Genomic DNA, 20528 nt, shown 5'->3' with positions numbered 1-20528 from the left:
ATCTCTTTTTTGGGGTTCATTTTGTCCCCATCTTCTATTAAAATTTATCCGGTAAAGGTCCAGGCCATTCACGATTGGGTTCAGCCTACTTTGAAAGCCCTTCAGAAGTTTTTGGGTTTTGCTAATTTCTACCGTAAATTCATAGGTAATTTTTCTGGTATTGTCAAGCCATTGACTGATTTGACCAAAAAGGGAGCTGATGTTGTGAATTGGTCTCCAGAGGCAGTCTCGGCTTTTCAGGAGCTTAAAAGCAGGCTTACTTCTTCTCCAGTCTTGCGGCAGCCTGATTTCAGGTGGAAATCGATGCGTCAGAGATCGGAGCAGGGGCTGTCTTGTCTCAAAGGGACCCTGTGACTTCTAACATAAGACCTTGTGCCTTCTTTTCCCGAAAATTTTCACCACGGAACGAAATTATGATGTGGGGAATCGGGTATTTTTGGCTTTTGAAGAATAAAAGACATTGGCTGGAGGGGGTGAGACATCAAATTGTTGTACTCACCGATCATAAGAATTTGATCTATCTCGAATCAGCCAGGAGGTTGAATCCCAGGCAGGCTAGATGGGCCTTGTTTTTCACGCACTTTAATTTTGTGGTCTCTTATATTCCGGGCACTAATATTAAGGCGGATGCCCTCTCTAGGAGTTTCTTCTCCGATTCTCTTGATGTAACTGAACCTGCTACCATCCTGCATGAGGGAGTGGTTCTCTCTGCTATTTCACCCGATTTAAGACTAGCTCTTGAGAAATTTCAGAAGAACAAACCTGAAAGATGTCCTGTGGGTAAATTGTATGTTCCTAACCAATGGAGGAGTAAAGTGAAGAATGAAATTCATTGTTCTGCGTTGGCTGGTCATCCGGGGATTTTTGGCACCAGCGATTTGGTGAGTAGGTTCTTTTGGTGGCCTTCTCTATCTTGTGATGTGAGGAGTTTTGTACAATCCTGTGGGATCTGTTCTAGATCCAAGCCTTGTTGTTCTTGTTCTAGTGGATTGTTATTGCCATTGCCGGTACCTAAGAGACCATGGACTCAAATCTCAATGGATTTTTATTTCCGATCTCCCTGTTTCTCAGGGGATGACTTATTTGGGTAATCTGTGATAGATATTCCAAAATGATCCATTTGGTGCCACTGCCTAGGTTGCCATCATCTTCGGAGTTGGTGCCTTTGTTTCTTCGTCAGGTGGTTCGTTTGCATGGTATTCCTGAAAACATTGTGTCCGACAGAGGAGTCCAGTTTGTGTCTAGATTTTGGAGAGCTTTTTGTTCAAGACTGGGAATTGAGTTATCCTTCTCCTCTGCGTTTCATCCTCAGACACATGGACAGACAGAGGACAAATCAGACTTTGGAAAACTATTTGAGATGTTTTGTGTCTGTGGACCAGGATGACTAGGTTTCTTTTTTGTCTTTGGCTGAGTTTGCTCTTAATAATAGGGCTAGTTCGGCCACTTTTTTTTATTTTTAAATCAGATAAATTTTTATTTTTTACCAAGTATGCAAAACGTGTTATATTTTCAGCAATAACGAGCAGAACTATAAACTTTCCCTCCTCAACATCCCCTCCCCCTCCCCCCTAAGCGTACATATTACCCATATCAATATCAAAGATCTTACATTTTAACCCCTCAATAGCATATATTGGAATGTATAGAACTATCTCTGCCCCTAGTCCAACATCTCCCAACTCTAATATTTATCTATATTGCAACCACGGATTCCACAATCTATCAAAAAGTGCAAGTCGTTTCCTTTTCCCATATATGCTTCTCTCCATTCGAACAATATGATTAACATATGTGACAAATTCCTCTCTAGTCGGTGGGTCCCCTGCATCCAGTGTTTGGCAATTACTTTCCTTGCCGCATACAGCATTCTGGCTATCACTATTTTAAAATTGTTGTCTACTCTAATTTCTTCCACGTAACCTAGAAGGCATACCAGGGGTTGTCTGGGAAGTTTACATCTATAAGCTCCTTCTATTCTATTAAGAACAGTTATCCAAAAGGGTGCCAACCTGGGGCACATCCACATCATGTGGAAAATGCCGGCACCTTCTCCATTACATCTAGGACAGTCGGAGTTACTCCTCAATACCATTTTACACATAATTAGCGGGGCTCTATATGCCCTATGCACCACGTAGAGGTGGGATAATCTTGCTGGTTCACTCATTGATAATTTCGGTATGTATTCCAAAACACTATCCCATACCTTATCCATACCTCCCAACTTTTCAAGAAAGGAAAGAGGGACAAAGTATGCGGCGCGCGCAGCGGCAAATTTTGACCGCCCCTAGCCACACCCCTAGCCACACCCATTTGGCAGTAAGGGTCATTCAGCAGATGCCCCGGACTGTTCACTCATATTTATAGCAGTCAGAATTTTTTTATATTTCTGTGTCACTATATGACATGTTGCTTATTTGTGCCTATCAATCCGTGTTCACACGTTGCATAAATTCTGTTTCTTTTTGTTTCTGTCTGCACCAAACTACACAATAACAATCTTCTCTGTTTTTTCCATTTTTGCTGCATTTTTTCTGCCTTTTCTCCATTATTTAATGCGTTTTTGGTTCAGATGTGAATCTGCGTTTAAGTGTTTTTATTGTACAGAGAAGCTTTTTCCTGCATTTTTTTAAGCTCCACATAGAAACCTCCAGAGAACCCCCCCCCCCGAAAACCGCAGAATTCAGCGGCGTCTTTTCATGGAATCACATCCACTTTACTTGGACAATTAAACACAGCAGAATAAATGTGCAAAGAAACAGCAGAAAAAAATGCAGCATTTACACTACATGTGAATATGAACTAATTGTCCAAGAAAAGTGGATGAGACGTCCTGAAATCTCCGCTCCTAGCGCGTGGAAAGACGCCGCTGAACTGTGCGGATTTGGTGTTTCTTTCTTTATAAGCTTCAGGATTCACATCAGCAACAAACATGTATCAAATAAGGGGGCCAATGTATAAAAAATACCGCAAACACGCAATAATCAGAGAACATTGTTATTTCACTCGTGGAGCGGACACCTGCAGAAAAAATGCCGCATTTACGCTATCTGTGAACACGGCCTCAGTGATCCATTTTTATTACATTTTTTATGGGTTTTAATAAAGAAAAATAATAAATTGCGCCTTTTTTTCCCGCCATTTACCAATCCCCATAAATAATCTGTTCGCTGTGTTGTTCAGGTCATTACGATTACAGGGACACCAAATATGTCCATGTTATTTGCTGATTTGTGATGTTTATTATTTTATAAAAAAGTGCAATAAAATTACATTATTCTATTTTTTTTAATTATTTTTAGTAACTTTATTAGAAGAAAAAAAAAATCCTCTTTTCCTCTCCCTCTAGAATACAGGACATAGAGATGCTGCTCTGTACAATGTAGCTGTGTCCTGTGTAATCTGCTGTGTAAGAGACTGCATTGTAGGTTCATTTATGTGAAATCCTCCCTCTGACATCAATCCTAGTGGCTCAACAGCTAGAGCAGCTAGGAAACAGGGCTGTGGAGTCGGAGTCGGAGTCGTGGAGTCGGAGTCGGAGTCGGAGCTCATTTTGGTGGAGTCGGAGTCGGAGTCGGTATAAAATGCACCGACTCCGACTCCTAAAATATATAATAAATTGGGGACAGGAGTGCAATGCAGAATGTGCTGAATATTTTACTAAATAACAACATTTAGTATAATGCTTATATTTAAGTGAAACATTTATTGTAGTACAATGTGAACATCAGACATTTAATTGTTTTTATGATACAATAATCAAGATATTTGGATAGAACATAAAATATTTATTGGAATACAACTTTAGAACACAAAAAAACTAATAAATTGTAAATATGTAAAATATATATATATATATATATATATATATATATATATATATATATATATATATATATATATATATATATATATATATATATATATACAGTGTATATACACACACACAAGATATATATGTAATCTACTGTATATTACATAGTGTATTACATATTTACAATTTATTACAGTTTTTTGTGTTCTAAAGTTGTATTCCAATAAATATATTTTATGTTCTATCCAAATATCTTGATTATTGTATCATAAAAATTATTAAATGTCTGATGTTCACATACACATATTCATGTACTACAATAAATTTTTCACCTAACTATAAGCAATATATGTAGGAGTCGGAGTCGGAGCCGGAGTCGGAGTCGGAGCCGGAGTCGGAGTCGGTGCAAGAGAATTTGAGGAGTCGGAGTCGGAGTCGGAGTCGAAGGTTTGGCTTACCGACTCCACAGCCCTGCTAGGAAAGCCAGGAGGTTGCTGGACACAAGTTTTGCTTGTGCTCCAGACGTTGCTGGTTTGAATCCAAGGTGCTGAAGATAAAAAAAAATAAATTTGTATTTGTATTTTTTTCCTCATTTCTTTATAGTAGTTTTATGGGAACAAATGAATCTGACTCTTTCACCAACATTGAGATACAGTATTTATTTATCTATCTATCTCTATCCCTCTATCTATGATTCTCTCTCTCTATCTATGATTCTATCTATGATTCTATCCCTCTATCTATCTATGATTCTATCTCTATCTATCTATTATCTGTCGTGTATCTATATATCCCTCTATCATCCATCCATCCCACTATCATCCATCCCTCCCTCTATCTCTCCATTCATCCCTCTATCCTTCCATTCATCCATCCATCCCTCCCTCTATCCTTCCATTCATCCCTCCATTCATCCCTCTATCATCCATCCATCCCTCTATCCCTCCCTCCCTCTATCCCTCCCTCTATCATCCATCCCTCCCTCTATCCCGCCATTCATCCCTCTATCATCCATCCATCCCTCCATCCCTCCTTTCATCCCTCTATCCCTCCATTCATCCCTCCTTCTATCCCTCCATTCATCCCTCTATCCCTCCATTCATCCCTCCCTCTATCCCTCCTTCTATCCCTCCATTCATCCCTCCCTCTATCCCTCCATTCATCCCTCAATTCATCCCTCTATCATCCATCCATTCCTGCCTCTATCTCTCCATTCATCCCTCCCTCTATCCCTCCATTCATCCCTCTATCATCCATCCATCCCTCCATTCATCCCTCCCTCTATCCCTCCATTCATCCCTCCATTATCCATCCATCCATCCCTCCCTCTATCCCTCCATTCATCCCTCCATTATCCATCCATCCCTGCCTCTATCCCTCCATTCATCCCTCCCTCTATCCCTCCATTCATCCCTCTATCCCTCCATTCATCCCTCTATCATCCATCCATCCCTGCCTCTATCCCTCCATTCATCCCTCTATCCCTCCTTCTATCCCTCCATTCATCCCTGCCTCTATCCCTCCATTCATCCCTCCCTCTATCCCTCCATTCATCCCTCCCTCTATCCCTCCATTCATCCCTCCTTCTATCCCTCCATTCATCCTTCTATCATCCATCCATCCCTGCCTCTATCCCTCCATCCATCCCTCGCTCTATCCCTCCTTTCATCCCTCTATCCCTCCATTCATCCCTCCTTCTATCCCTCCATTCATCCCTCCATTCATCCCTCTATCATCCATCCATCCCTCCCTCTATCCCTCCATTCATCCCTCTATCATCCATCAATCCCTGCCTCTATCCCTCCATTCATCCCTCCCTCTATCCCTCCATTCATCCCTCTATCATCCATCCATCCCTCCCTCTATCCTCCATCCCTCCCTCTATCTCTCCATTCATCCCTCCATTATCCATCCATCCTTGCCTCTATCCCTCCATTCATCCCTCCCTCTATCCCTCCATTCATCCCTCTATCATCCATCCCTCCCTCTATCCCTCCATTCATCCCTCCATTCATCCATCCCTCCATCCATCTTTGCAGCTGAATAATCTGCTTCTGGTGTCTGCAGTATAGAGGTCAAGATAACAAAATCTTCCTATTGCTTTCAATACAGGCAGTAGCTCAGTGGCAAAGCTGCTGCCTTTGAAACAATGAACTCACAGTTCCATGAGTTCGAGTCCCGGCCGCCCCGAAAATCCAGCCGATGATAATTTATTTAATTTAATTTATTCACTCCACTGAGCGCAGGAGCCGGGACATCAGCTGTGAGCCGCGGGAGTGCGGGACAGCCCTGATAAATCGTGCAAGTCCTGCAGAATCCGGGACGGTTGGGAGGTATGCCTTATCAGTGATCCCATCTATCTCTGCCTCCCATTTAGTCCTAGTGTTTACAGGGTGATCAAGCAAATATGTATGCAGTAGGTCCCTACATATAGTAGATATGATTCCTCTTGTGGGTCCACTACTACACACACATTTCAGTATTAGGTCTGCCTGTAACAGCAATGATTGCTTAACCCCATGAGCCACCACTGCATGCGCTAACCGTTTGTACTGGTACCACCCAAGTGGGGATATCCCAAACTCATCCTGTATTTGTGTAAACGATTTCAGACGTCCCTGGCTAAGAATTTGCCCCATATACCATATACCTTTACGTGCCCATTCCTTAATTTTGCCTATCTTGTATATCTCAGAGCAGTTTTCATTGTCCCACAACGGAGAGAATTCAGTTATTGCTGTAATCCCTCTTATTTGCTTGATCTTCCTCCATATTTTATTCATCAGGCTAAGTGTGGGGCTCGTTTTTCCTATTCTCCCAAATTATCCGTCCTCCAGTCCGAACACTAATTGTTTCCGATGCAGAACATGCCCTAACAGTCTGGATGCTGGGTCTACCACCCCTAAATCTGCCCATCCCCTGAAATGTTGACTCTGAGCTGCCAGATAATATATTCCCAGATTTGGTAGTGCTAGCCCCCCCTCATCCTTCTGTCTCTGTAGCATCTCGAGTTTAAGTCTGGCTTGTTTGTTCTTCCATATTTGAGCACGGAACACGGAATCAATCTCCTTAAAGTGACTCTGAGGGATCCAAACAGGAGAATTGTGCAACACAGAGTATCTTGGGCATAAGCACCATTTTAATAAGATTAATCCGTCCTATTACTGATAAATAAAGCTTATTCCAAGCAGTTATCTTACTTCGCAGTTGCTTCAGCAAAGGGACTAGATTAATAGTAATGTAATTCCCAATTGGCATGGATACCTGAATGCCCAGATATCTAAACTGGTCCACAATCCGCAGTCTGTTGACCTCATCTCCCAGGATCGACCTATCCACTCCCGCGTCCACCTGAAACAGATTCGATTTGGTCCAATTGATGGTCAGTCCAGAGATCCCCCCGTACCGCTCGATCACCTGCATGGCACAGCTCAACGATGCCCCTGGGTCTCCCAGAAACAATAGAATGTCGTCTGCATAGAGGGCTAACTTCTCTTCTAGATGGCCATATACAAATCCCTTTATGTCTCTGTTCTGTCGTATAGCAGCCACCAGTGGTTCCACTGCCAGAGTAAAAAGGAGAGGCGAAAGCGGACATCCTTAGCGAGTACCCCTTTGTAGATCCACCGTGTGTGATAACATTCCATTAATCCTCACTTTAGCTACTGGTCTAGTATATAACAGCTGTATCCAGGATATAAAATTAGGGCCAAATCCCATATGTCTTAGCACTCCCCACAGATATCCCCAATCCACACTGTCAGATGCTTTATGAGCATCTAACGAAGCTATTACTCTCTGTCCTGGATTGTCCACCGGCAGTTGCATGTTAAGGTATAATCGTTGTATATTTTTTGCCATGGATCTATTAGGCATAAAACCCGACTGATCCTGGTGGATTAGGGTAGATATCACTTCTGTTAATCGATTAGAGAGTACTTTGGCCAAAATTTTTACATTCGTCGTTAACAGTGAAATGGGCCTGTATGATTCGGGGAGTTTTGGATCCTTGTCCTCTTTAGGTATTACTGTTATTATCGCCTCCCTCATAGACTCTGCTAGTGTCCCCCTCTCCCTTGCCTCCTCCAAGACACTCAGCAAATTGGGTAAAAGTATTTCTTCCAAAGATTTGTATACCCCCACCAGTAGACCATCTACCCCCGGGGCTTTTTCATTTGCCATGCCATGCAAAGCTCTATCTCCTCAAGTGTGATAGGGCCCTCTAGACTGTGTTTCTCTGTAATTTTGGGTAATGTCATTGTACCTAAGAAAGCCTCTAGGTCGCTCTGTCTCGTCTCCCCTCTAGTGGAATATAATTCCTCATAAAAGGCTGCGAACATGTCCAGAATATCTAACCCCTCCGTAACCAAATCTCCCGTTGTGGTGCGAATGCAATGCACAAAGGATGATGGTCTCTGGGCTGCAGTCACCACCGACAGATGTCCCACCTTTTCTCCCTCCGCATAAAAGTTCTCTTTTTGAAAAGCCTGCTTCCTAGCCACTTTCTCCAATAGCACCTTGTTAACTTCTTCCTGCGCTGCTTTTAACTTCTGCCTATTCTCTGGTGGGGGCTGTGTTACCATCTCTGCTTCTGCTCCCTTCAAGACCTCTAAGCAATCAATTTCCCCCTGTCTACTATGAGATTTACACCGGCAAACTTCTCTAAATAAAAGGCCTCTCAGGTATGCCTTCATGGCGTCCCAAACTACCAATGGATCCGCACTACCTCTATTAAGGGCAAAATATTCCAGAATCTCACTGGCTATACCGTCCATGTCACTACTTTTTACCCAAACCGGATGTAGCTTCCATTCTCTTGTTAGCCTCTTTCCTACTCCGTTTTTTAATAGATACCAGTATTGGACTATGATCCGATATTACTCTAGCCAAATATTCAACATTTGAAATTCCAGAATCCATAATTTCATTTCCCAAGGCCAGGTCTATATGGGAAAGAGTACCATGGGTCGCTGAGTGACAGGAAAAACAAGTCACCCCTAAATTCCTTATCCTCCAAACGTCTACCAACCCCAATTCTTGAATAAAGATACCAAATGCTGTCGCTCCGTCCCTCCTCGCCTCCCCTGAGTTTCTACTCCTGTCCCAATATGCATTTATGACATTATTAAAGTCAACGACCAACAAGAATGGCAATTTTCCCCATTTAGTCGAGCGCTCTCTCACCTCTCTAATTTTGACACTAGAGTAAGGCGGTGGAACATATATAGCAGTAATGCATAATTGTCCATACAACTTACAGATCACCATTACATATTGTCCCTCTGTGTCTATCCATGTCTCCACTTCTTCATATAAGGCGGATCTATGGACCAACACAGAGACCCCTCTAGCATAAGTAGAAAAAGTAGAGTGATACGCCTTTTGCACCCATCGCTTGTTCAGTACATTTGTTGTTTCGCTGGTCAAATGCGTCTCCAATAAACACATTATTGATGGTCTATGGTCTAGCATATATTTTATCATTGCGTCTCTTCTACCTCCGACAGTCCCCTTACATTCCAACATAATATTTTAATCTCCTCTCCCATGTTGAAAATTACTGGTTATCTTTAAACAAACATCCTGTACCTCTGTGTCTTTCCCTTCCCCTAACCCGCCCCTTAGAACCACCCCAACAAAACTCCTCCACCTCCGATTTACATCTTTAACTCCCTTATAGGGAATGAGGTCTGTCTCCCCCAGACTGGTCAACCTCCTTCCTCCTTTTCGCTCATACCAAACCTGTCTCATCCCAGTGAGCAGAACGCCCTAACTCACCTCCCGCCTTCACCATATTCGTCTTCATTTGCATATATCATATAATGTAAACTACTAACATATGAATTTTTGAAAACTTAAGCATTTATCAATCGCTGCCGCACGGCCAGAAAAAAAAAAAAAAAAAGGGGGGATTTATTATCCTCCTCCTGTCATTGTCCAGCTTAGTGTTAGATGGGGCAAGGAGAAGTTTCCTAACACTCAGGAACAGGAGCAAGAGATCCTCTTCCAGTTTATTGTTGAAGAGAGAAGGGGGAAAAAAAAAAAAAAAAAAGTGGTGTACCGTCACTGCCATAAAAATGGGCTTATGAAGTCTCCTCCTCCTCTAGCATATGCAAATGCTTATGAGTAGCCAGTCCTGTAGTCCAGGAAAATCACGAAATTGCAGTGTCACTCAAAGCCAGCTTCTATCCTTCTCCTGTTTGCAGCTTCCTTGCATTAATGTCTATCCATTTCATGGCCTCCTCTGGATCAAGAAAAAAAGTGCACCTTCTCCAGTGCTGCTACTCGAAGTTTTGCTGGGAACATCATGGAATATTTAACCCCCAGCTCACGGAGTCGTCTCTTTACCCCTGTAAATTGCATTCTTTGCTTCTGTACTGGTACTGAGTAGTCAGGGTATATAGCCACTGAGTGTCCATCAATTGTCAGGTTCTCCAGATCCCACGCCTTGCGTAGAATAATATCCCGGTCCCTGTAGTTAAGCAGTTTCGCCAGCATCATACGGGGCCCCTTGCCAGGTTGTTGCGGTTGCATTGGGACTCTGTGCGCCCTCTCAATTGCATATAACTTGGTCAAATTATCAGCCCCAATCTTTTCTTTAAGCCACGTTTCTATGAATTCAGTAGGATTTCTTCCCTCTACTATTTCCGGGATGCCCACCAGTCTTATATTGTTCCTCCTGGAACGGTTCTCCAAGTCATCAGTTTTTGGGGACAACTAAGATATTTGCTGATGGAACTTTTTCTCTGCTTTTTTCAGTGTAACTATATGATCCTCAGCTGCCCCCACTCTTTCCTCCACAGCACTGGTTCTCATATCAGTTTTCTTCTGATCTTTTTTGAGAGTAGCTATATCTCCCTGTATTCCCAGCACCTGCTGGGTTAATGTTGTGAGGGCCTGTTTGCAAAAGAAGACCACCTGAAACACATCCTTAATAGTGGGGTTCTCCTGTATTTCCTCTGCTGCCTGCTGCTCTCCTGAATCCTCCTCCTGTTTGTCTATTCCTTCAGCCTCCTCCAGATCTTCCTCCTCCTCCTCCTCCCCACTTTTCTCCTCCACCATCTTACCGGGCTCCTGCAGAGATTCCTCTGATTGTCTTGCAAACTGTGCAAGCTTTGCAGCTGTTTCCATGCGATGCTGGCAGGATGTGTTTGCTTTCTCCGCCTCCTCTCTGACCTCGGTGCCATTTTGTGATCCAGGCCCTTTGCCTGCTCCAACTTCCCTCTGTTGCCGCCTGGACATGCTGCCGGTTCAGGAGCCGAGACTTCTCCTGCTGGATGCCGGTACCTTCCCCTGCCCTCCGGTATTACTATAATCATCAGCCGTGCGGCGGCTACAGCGGTATCACGGTGAGTCAGCAGGAGAGTGTCTCCCTGTGTGTGCTCACATCCCGGTCCAGGCTCCGCCCCAGTTCGGCCACTTTGAGGTCTCCTTTTATTTGCAATTTCGGGTTTCACCCTCTGTTTTCTTCAGAGCAGATGGAGGCTTCAGCCTGTCTGCGCGTTGATTCTGTAGTAGAGAAAATGCAGCAAATTTGGGATCAAGGGATGGATAAATTGTCCTACTGCCAGGAAAATGCCCAACGGTTTGCCAACCGACGTAGGACTGTGGGTCCCCGGTTTAAAGTGGGGGACTTGGATTGGTTGTCTTCCAGACATGTTCCTTTGAAAGTTTCTTCCCCGAAATTTAAGCCAAGGTTTATTGGGCCTTATAAGATTTTGGAGATAATTAATCCTGTTTCTTTCCATTTGGCTCTTCCAGAGACTTTCAAGATTCACAATGTCTTTCATAAGTCTTTATTGAAAAAGTATGGTGAACCAGTAGTACCCATGGCAGTGCCTTCTGATCCTGTGTTGGTCGAAGGGGATCTGGAATATGTAGTGGAGAAGATTTTGGATTCCCGTATTACTAGACGGACGCTCCAGTACCTGGTCAAGTGGGAAGGTTATGGTCAGGAGGATAATTCTTGGATGTTTGCTTCTGACATACATGCTGATCGCTTGGTCCGTGCTTTTCATCGGGCCCATCCTGACAAACCCGGGGGCTCTGGTGAGGGTTCGGTGACCCCTCCTCAAGGAGGGGGGGGTACAGTTGTGAACACATTTGAACTGGGTTCCAGTTTCGGGCTCACTCTTGTGGCCAATGCTGGTAGTGGAGTTGGTTTGCTTAATAGAAGTCAGACAGCTGATGAGGATTAGAAATCAGGTTGTTTTGACTGGCCTATATAACTGTGTAGTGTTCTCTTGTTCCTGGCTGGTGCTCAATGTTTCCTCCTGTGTTCTAGGAAATCCTGAAGCCAGCCTAACCTTCTGTTTCTGCCTGGACTCATTACAGATAAGTCTGGTCTTTGTACCCTGCTGATTGCTTCATATTACTTGTTGTTTTCTGTTTAGGTACTAAGGCTTATTTTCTGATTTTGCTTGTGTGGAGTCTGGGTGGAGTTGGATCATTCCCTGCTGGGAATGTCTGTGTACATTGCTTCGTTTTCTGCAGTATATTTTGTTTTGTCATGCTTCGTTCTGATTTCAGTCCCTCCTCTATATTAGTGTTTTGCTAGGATCCCAGTAACATCAGAGTACTGATATTGTGGGGGCAGAGTCCGTGTGGACTCCATATTCTTCCATATCAGGCGTGTTGGTATTTTCTAGGGTTTTGCACAGCTGCAGACAGTGCTCTTCCATATTATATATATTTTGGGCTTCATCTTTGGTGAATCTGTTTTCTTCCTGTGTATTATGTTTTCCTACATCACCGTAATCTTTATATGTGGGGGGGGGGCTATCTATATCCTTAGGGGAACTGCTATGAGGCAGATTAGCTTTTCTTTTATTTCTATCTGTAGGAATAATTAGTTCTCTGGCAGTGTCGAGGCGACCAGGTCATCGTAGGCATGTCCCACGGCTACTTCTAGTTGGGGGGTCAGTGTGAGGTCTGCAGTCTGCTAAGATTCCAACCACTCTGGTAACACTCTGGGTTTCCTAGTTTTTGTCCTTTTTTCTGATCCTCCTCTGTCACTGAATCATAATAGCCTGCACTGACCAGAGGATGATGATGATAATGGAGGAGGCGCCTGCACTGACTCAGCAAACACAGCCAAGGAAGCTAACACACTCGTCCATAGAATAATTCCTGAAATCCAACAGGTTGGGTAAGACGACGATACCGCATGGTGGGTGATTCCAGTATACACTGATACCAGGATCTGGCCACAGCAGCAGATCCTCATCCTTCCAAGACACAACCACAACTCAAGGAAGCGTGTTTCTCTTCCTACCTCTCCTGGGATCAGCTCCTTAGTAGGCAGAAGTGCTCATGCTCCGCCAAACCATAAAAATCAGGTACATTCAAAGAGGATTAATGAGGTTCTGACTGCGGTCAGCCTGCAAAGTTCTGTATCAGGGAGGTCCCTGTCAGGACAGGGAATGCTAATGGACGCCCGATTACCTCATGTTCCATAAAGACAGACTGGAACAGCAGAACAGCTTTTGGGAAACTCAGAAGTGAAATCCACCCCCAAAACACTCAAGCGGGCTTTACACGAGGCGATAGATTGTGCGATATGTCGTCGGGGTCACGTTTTTCGTGACGCACATCCGGCATACCGCACGACGTCGTCTCGTGTGACACCTCCTAGCGACGCAGTAACACTCACAAATCGTGAGTAGTGTACTCGTCGCTAGGTTTCATAAAATTGTTTAATTAAAATGGCGGAGGTTGTTCATCGTTGACGTGGCATCACACGTTGCTCCGTGTGACACCATGGGAACGATGAACAGCAGCTTTACCTGCCTCCCGCGGCACCCGACGACTTAATGGAAGGAAAGAGGTGGGCGGGATGTTTACATCCCGCTCATCTCCGCCCCTCCGCTTCTATTGGCCGCCTGCCGTGTGACGTCGCTGTGACACCGAACGTCCCGCCCACTCCAGGAAGTGGACGTAAGTCGCCCACAGCGAGGTCATCCACAAGGTAAGTATGTGTAACGGGGGGTAAACGAGTTTGTGCGCCATGGGCAACTAATTGCCCGTGACGCAAAAACGACGGGGGCGGGTACGATCGATTGTGCTATCGCACAATCAATCGTCTCGTGTAAAGCAGGCTTTACCCCATACATTACCTGATTAGATCCCCCAAACGGAGAAGTGAAAAGAAAAAAAACAGAGAAAAAAAATCAATCTGAGGGCATGAACGGAGGACAGTCAGAAATAAAGTGCACAATTCAGCAAAGGACGACATCCTGCATCTGCCCAGCGGGCCGTGACGGAGGGGATTGCTGACATAGAAGGGTTAATAGTTTTCAGACTTCTATAGCTTACTAAGTATTATCTAGTCTCATGGTGTGATATTCACAATTTTTTTTTCTTAAAGCGCACCAATCACCAGGATTTTCCTATATAACCTAAAGGCAGTGCTATACTGGCGCTACCGGGCTGATTCTATACATACAGTGCTATACTGGCGCTATCAGGCTGATTCTATATATACAGTGCTATACTGGCGCTATCAGGCTCATTCTATACATATAGTGCTATACTGGCACTATTAGGCTGATTCTATACATACCTGTAGTGGGCAGCTCGGATGTTTAGGTTTTGAAATCCAAGAAAGTAAAGTTTATAAAATCATCAGCTTGTTGAGTGACAGCAGCCGAGGATCAGATAATAGCAGGGGGGGGGGGGGTATTCATAATTTTGCTAATTCTAACAGGGGGAGGGGATAAGTATTATATAATTGATTTACTTTGACTTTCAGGACCTGTGTGAGGTCATACCCATGTGACCAGAAGGTGCAGGGCCTCAGCCAACAAAGATAATACCAACAAAGCCAATACCGCCCATTCTGGTCACATGGGTATGACCTCACACAGGTCCTGCAAGGGAAAAAGTGAAATCGATGGTATAATACTTATGCTACTTCTAACAGGGGATCACTATGAATACCCCCCAGATAGTATCTGATCCTCAGCTGCTGTCACTCAAGGAGCTGGTGATTTTATAACCTTTACTTTCTTGGATTTCATATTCTAAACATCCGAGTTGCCCACTACAGGTATGTATAGAATCAGCCTAATAGTGCCAGTATAGAACTGGCTATAGGTTATATAGGAGAATCCGGGTGATTGGTGCACTTTAAGGTTTCACGTTTGGTCTGTGAAAGACAGAAAATCTCCTAACGAGTATGAAGGGGGCGACGAGTGGAACTTTTCAACGGGAACTACACTCGTCTGACAATGGTATAACCCTACAACAACTCGGGGAAGGCACACAATTTCTGTGCTCATGAGTAGAGGACAGTTTCTCCAAGCGCTCGAGGTCTGGAGAAACAAGTCACTCAATTTTTTCCTCACTGGTGATCCTCTAATCTGACGCGGGTCACCAGTGAGGGATCAACTGTACAAGGACAACCAATATCATGGCACTACCGGTTACCATTTATACAAAATAAATCGTAAAGGAGAAGAATATATTCTGAAGAACAGTGAAAATCCAGCAGCAGGGTAAGACGGGCGTCCCGGCAATCCCCAGAGTCTGCGTCAGGACAGAGAGACGGCACCGCACGCACGCACAGACATTATATTCTTACAGACTGCATGGGCGTTGTCTGCTGCAATGAGGATTACATGAGACTACGTAAGCAGCATCTTTACCCTCCACCATAAAGCTTAGACTCTCACGAACGTATCAATGCTCAGGTGTCAGAAACTCTCGGATTCAACATTTTACACTTGATGGATACTTGGCCTCAGCAGAAGCAGATGACGCATGAGGAGCTGCAGAATAGATGGTCCTGCTCAGTAATACTCACACTGTGGAGATAAGGTGAAAGAGGAGGTACTGCGCTGCCAGACCATCACCCATTAGAGCATGCGTCAAGAACCCCAATAGCTCAGCCCTCACACATGGCAGTTCGGACATGAAACTGGATACACCTGGAAATGGAGAAGCAAATGAGACACATGGTGCTGGGAAGGTGAAGCCATAAGCTGGATGTCCATAGATCATTACTTACACTTCTTGCCTTCTTCAGTTTCACACTTGGAGCTCGGGATTACTGGATTTGGGTGCTGTAGTTTATGGATTACCATGGCATGAATCCGAGGCACGAGCGATGTGGGGGGACTGTGTGAACGCTGCTCCTCCTGGGTGTCCATACAGACTGCAGGGTCCAGCAGAGACGACACAAGGTCACTGCAAGACAACAAGCCCTGGTGAAGGTCAGATTGATTTTTTCCCATCTCTGCACACCTCCCACAAGCCCAATACATCTATGTCCCAAGACTTTACTCTTTCCTAAGTGCAGTCACGATGGGACTTGCTCCTGATCACTAGCCAGTGTGAAAGCGCTCCCTCCCAATTAGCTGAATAGATTGTGTATATGGACTATAAATAAACGCAATCAGCAGCCCAGCACCCGAGTACGTAGGAAACACCACTGACCAGAACTAAGACATATTATATACACACACACACACTATATATATATATATATATATATATTATATATATATATAGCGATAGATAGATATATAGAGATAGATAGATAGATATATAGATATATATATAGATAGATAGATCGATAGATAGATATTATATTATATATTATACAGTCATATGAAAAAGTTTGGGCATCCCTATTAATGGTAACCTTTTTTCTTTATAACAATTTGGGTTTTTGCCATTTCAGTTTCATATATCTAATAACTGATGGACTCAGTAATATTTCTGGATTGAAATGAGGTTTATTGTACTAACAGAAAATGTGCAATCCGCATTTAAACAAAATTTGACAGGTGCATAAAGTATGGGCACCTCAACATAAAAGTGACATTAATATTTTGTAGATCGTCCTTTTGCAAAAATCACAGCCTCTAGTCGCTTCCTGTAGCTTTTAATGAGTTCCTGGATCCTGGATAAAGGTAGATTTGACCATTCCAAAACAATTCCAGTTCAGTTAAGTCTGATGGTCGCCGAGCATGGACAGCCACTTCACATCATCCCACAGATGTTCAATGATATTCAGGTCTGGTGACTCAGTCCATCAGTTATTAGATATATGAAACTGAAATAGCTGTTGCAAAAACCACATATATAAACACACACACACACACACACACACTAGCTGTAGTAACCGGGCGTTGCCCGGGATAGTAACTGTCTCTCTCCCAGTCTCTGTCTGTCTGTCTCTCTGTCTGTGTCTTTCTTTGTCTGTCTGTGTCTATGTCTCTGTCTGTATTTGTATCAGTCTGTCTCCATCTCTGTGTCTGTCTCTATATGTGCGTGTCTGTCTTTCTCTTTCACCGGCTGTCTTTTTCCACATCTGTCTGTCTCTTTGCCAGGGCCGGCCGCCTCTTTCCCAGTCTTTGTCTATCAAGGTCTGTGTATTTCCCCATCTATCTTTGTCTGTCTCTCTGGCTGTCTCCTCCTTCCCTGTCTGCATGTCCGTCTGTCTTTCACCGTCTGTCTCTATTTCTCTGTCTCTCTCTAATAGCCTGTAGTTCCAGGCTCCATTTACTTTAATGGAGGCATGTTTTTTGGAGCATAACTGTAAAACGCGGGGTTAAATTTTCCTGTCAAAACAGTCTATGATGGGTTCCCTGGGTCACATGAGGTGTCTGTGCAAAATTTCGTGATTGTAAATGCGACGGTGCGGTTACACTTTTCGTTTCACTTTCTCCCCATTACATAGATGGGGGCAAAATTGATTGGTAAATTGGAACGCGCCGGGTTAAAATTTCACCTCACCACATAGCCTATGACGGTCTTGGGGTCCAGACGTGTGAGTAGCTGTGATGATGCAGATGCCAATCCCGAACATACATACACATTCAGCTATTATATTATATATATATATATATATATATATATATACATACATATATACATACATACATACACACTATATAAAATATATAAATATACATACATATACACATACATACACGCATATATACATACATATATACACACATACATATATATATATATGTGTATGTGTGTATATATGTGTATATGTATGTGTGTATATATGTATGTGTGTATGTGTGTATATATGTATATATGCACGTATATATGTATGTATGTGTATATGTGTATATATATATATATTATATATATATACACACACACACACACACACACACACACACACACACACACATACATACATACATATACACACATACATATATACATAATTGAAGAAAAAGACCGGCACTCTTCTTTATGAATGTAGATTCTTTTTATTGTACAATTCCATGTACAGGCATCAAATATTATAACGCATTTCGGCGAAAGCCTTTCTCAAACAAAAGATGATTACTGCATAAAGGGGCCTTTACTGGTAACATTAGATGTGAGTAGTTGTCATGATGTATGTAGTTTTCTCCATCCCATATTTTTGTATAAGATGCCATGTGATGTATTTTACCTTCTCACTGTATTTGCTGTAATACTATGTCTTGGGATGTAAGTGACCATACCTTCCCCCCAGCCTGTATCATATTGCACTCAGGCTTCAGCAGTAGCTATTGTCATTGATTTGGTGGGGGTTGCATATGTATATTGTTCTTCTCAGCATGGGACTTCTCCAATCTACAACTTGGTAAACAGAACAGAGCCAGCAGTCTAAAGTCCATTCATGCATCAAATGGCCAGGGGGAGGTGTGCCCACCTAAGGGGCTGATCCCAGGAGAGAAGAACATGTTAGTTCAGTTAGTTGGAGCTTGGCTGGAGAAGGACTAGGATCCATAGCTGAGGCTGGATCCTGGGGTCTGTGTGTGTGGACTGTTACAGACTGGAGATCCGCGGCCACGTGGGATTGTGTTTTGTTGTTCACCTGTTGGACTCAAGGAACTCATATAAGGACCATTGCCCTAATTCCCCTGGCATCGGAATACCAGGCGGTGCCCCTGGATCTTTTGTTCTTTCTGTTGTGGACTCCTTGCAGATTTGAAGGATTTATATTTATGTTTGCTGCTTATTCTTTGTGGTTCCAATAAAGCCCTTTGGATTGTTCCTTAGCCTGGCGTCCCTCACTGCTCTGTTGCATACCCCGTCACAGTAGTCTCTACACCTCTATTGTTCATTCAAAAGGAATAAGAGCTGTTGAGTGGCTATTGAATGGGACGGATTACTCGGATATGCAAAAAAAGTTTTTTCTTGAGCTACTTGCTTTAACTTTGAATGGGAATTATTTTTTATTTCAGGACACCTTCTATAAACAGCGCTGTGGCTCAGCGATGGGCTCGAATGTCGCACCTCCTTACGCCAATGCTTATATGGCGTGGTTTGAAAAGGAATTTATTTATTCAAGTGTTTTTTTTTCCAAGCGAACTGTGTTTTTTGGCACAGATTCCTGGATGATATTTTTTGTATTTGGAGGTGTGACATTCGAGCCCTGGAGATCTTTATTAATGAGATTAACTATCTGGTCTGAACTGAAGTTTACAATGAACTGTCATTTGGACAGAATTAATTTTGTGGATAAAATTGTCATTAAGGGTGACGATCATAATCTATACACTGACTTATATAGAAAGCCGACTGATAAAAATAATCTCCTGCTTTTTTCTAGTAATCATCCCCCTCATCTGAAAAAATCATTGCCATACTCACAATATCAAAGAGTGTGGAGAATAGTTACTGATCCAAAAGGTGCTTGAGCAAAGAGTAGATGAAATGTCCAAAAAGTCTTCACAGCGGGGTTACCCCTCAAGGTTACTGAATGAGCAGAAAGACAGACAATCCACACAGAGGGATAAAGAGCAGAGGCTAGTTTTTTCAAACACATATCACCCATGGTCTGTATTCATCCATAAAGTCTTGAGGAAACATTGGAATGTTTTATCTAACTCCTACCCCAATATTAAAGATTTTCACAGACCTCCCCTTATGTCTCATCGTAGGTCTCTGAATATTAGGGATAAAGTAGTGAGAGCGGACCTGGGCAGTGAAAGTAAACTAGTAAAGAGATTTCTTTCTAAACCTGTGACAGGCACATTCCCGTGTCTGAACTGTGTCCACTGCTCAGGTGTGATTAAGGGATCCACATTTCAGCATCCTCGTACAGGGGAATCGTTTAGAATAAATGGATATTATACTTGTGATAGTAGTTTTGTGGTGTATATGTTGAAATGCCCTTGTGGTTTAATTTATGTAGGTGAAACCACTCAAAAATTAAAAGAGAGACTATCTAATCACAAGTATACAATAAGGCAAAAAAATCTAACCTTACCTGTATCCCAGCATTTTGCTGAATTTAGGCATAATGTCTCCCAACTACATTTCCAGATCTTGGAGCAGGTCCAGCTGCCCAGACGAGGGGGGGATCGCACCACAATGCTGCCCAGACGAGGGGGGGATCGCACCACAATGCTGCCCAGACGAGGGGGAGATCGCACCACAATGTTAAAGAGGAGAGAGACGTATTGGATATTCAGGCTGCAATCTCTGCAGCCGCTTGGTCTGAATAGAGACTATGATATTAGTGGTTTCTTGTAATGAATGACTCGCTGATTAAATTCTGTGTATTTTTCTGTGATATAAATGTAACCCCATCATGTAATTTTGTAAACAAATGCTTTTGGAAGCTTATTTGTTTGGTTGCTATAATATAACCTATGTTTCTCTAGTTTAAATTTCATGATGCTATGTGAATCCTTAAGAATAAAAATTATAAAAAATTATAATAGTAAAAAAAAAAAAATGGCAAAAT

General features: G+C 43.0%; 1 protein-coding gene across 2 annotated transcripts in view; it reads right to left on the bottom strand.

Annotated features, from left to right (window-relative positions):
* The window catches only part of MCMBP (minichromosome maintenance complex binding protein), a 229680-nt gene that overhangs the window by 46112 nt on the left and 163040 nt on the right, over nt 1–20528 (bottom strand). For both annotated transcript variants that reach the window (XM_075348130.1, XM_075348131.1), the window contains 2 exons: nt 15825–16003; nt 15621–15744 (listed from right to left, as the gene is read on the bottom strand). In XM_075348130.1, the coding sequence (XP_075204245.1) occupies nt 15621–15744; nt 15825–16003 (303 nt within the window). The remainder of the gene's footprint in view (nt 1–15620; nt 15745–15824; nt 16004–20528) is intronic.

This window comes from Anomaloglossus baeobatrachus, chromosome 5, assembly GCF_048569485.1.
Source record: "Anomaloglossus baeobatrachus isolate aAnoBae1 chromosome 5, aAnoBae1.hap1, whole genome shotgun sequence".
Classification (NCBI taxonomy): Eukaryota; Metazoa; Chordata; class Amphibia; order Anura; family Aromobatidae; genus Anomaloglossus; species Anomaloglossus baeobatrachus.
Note: the sequence above shows the minus strand (reverse complement) of the source record. Positions and strands in the feature narration are given on the sequence as shown.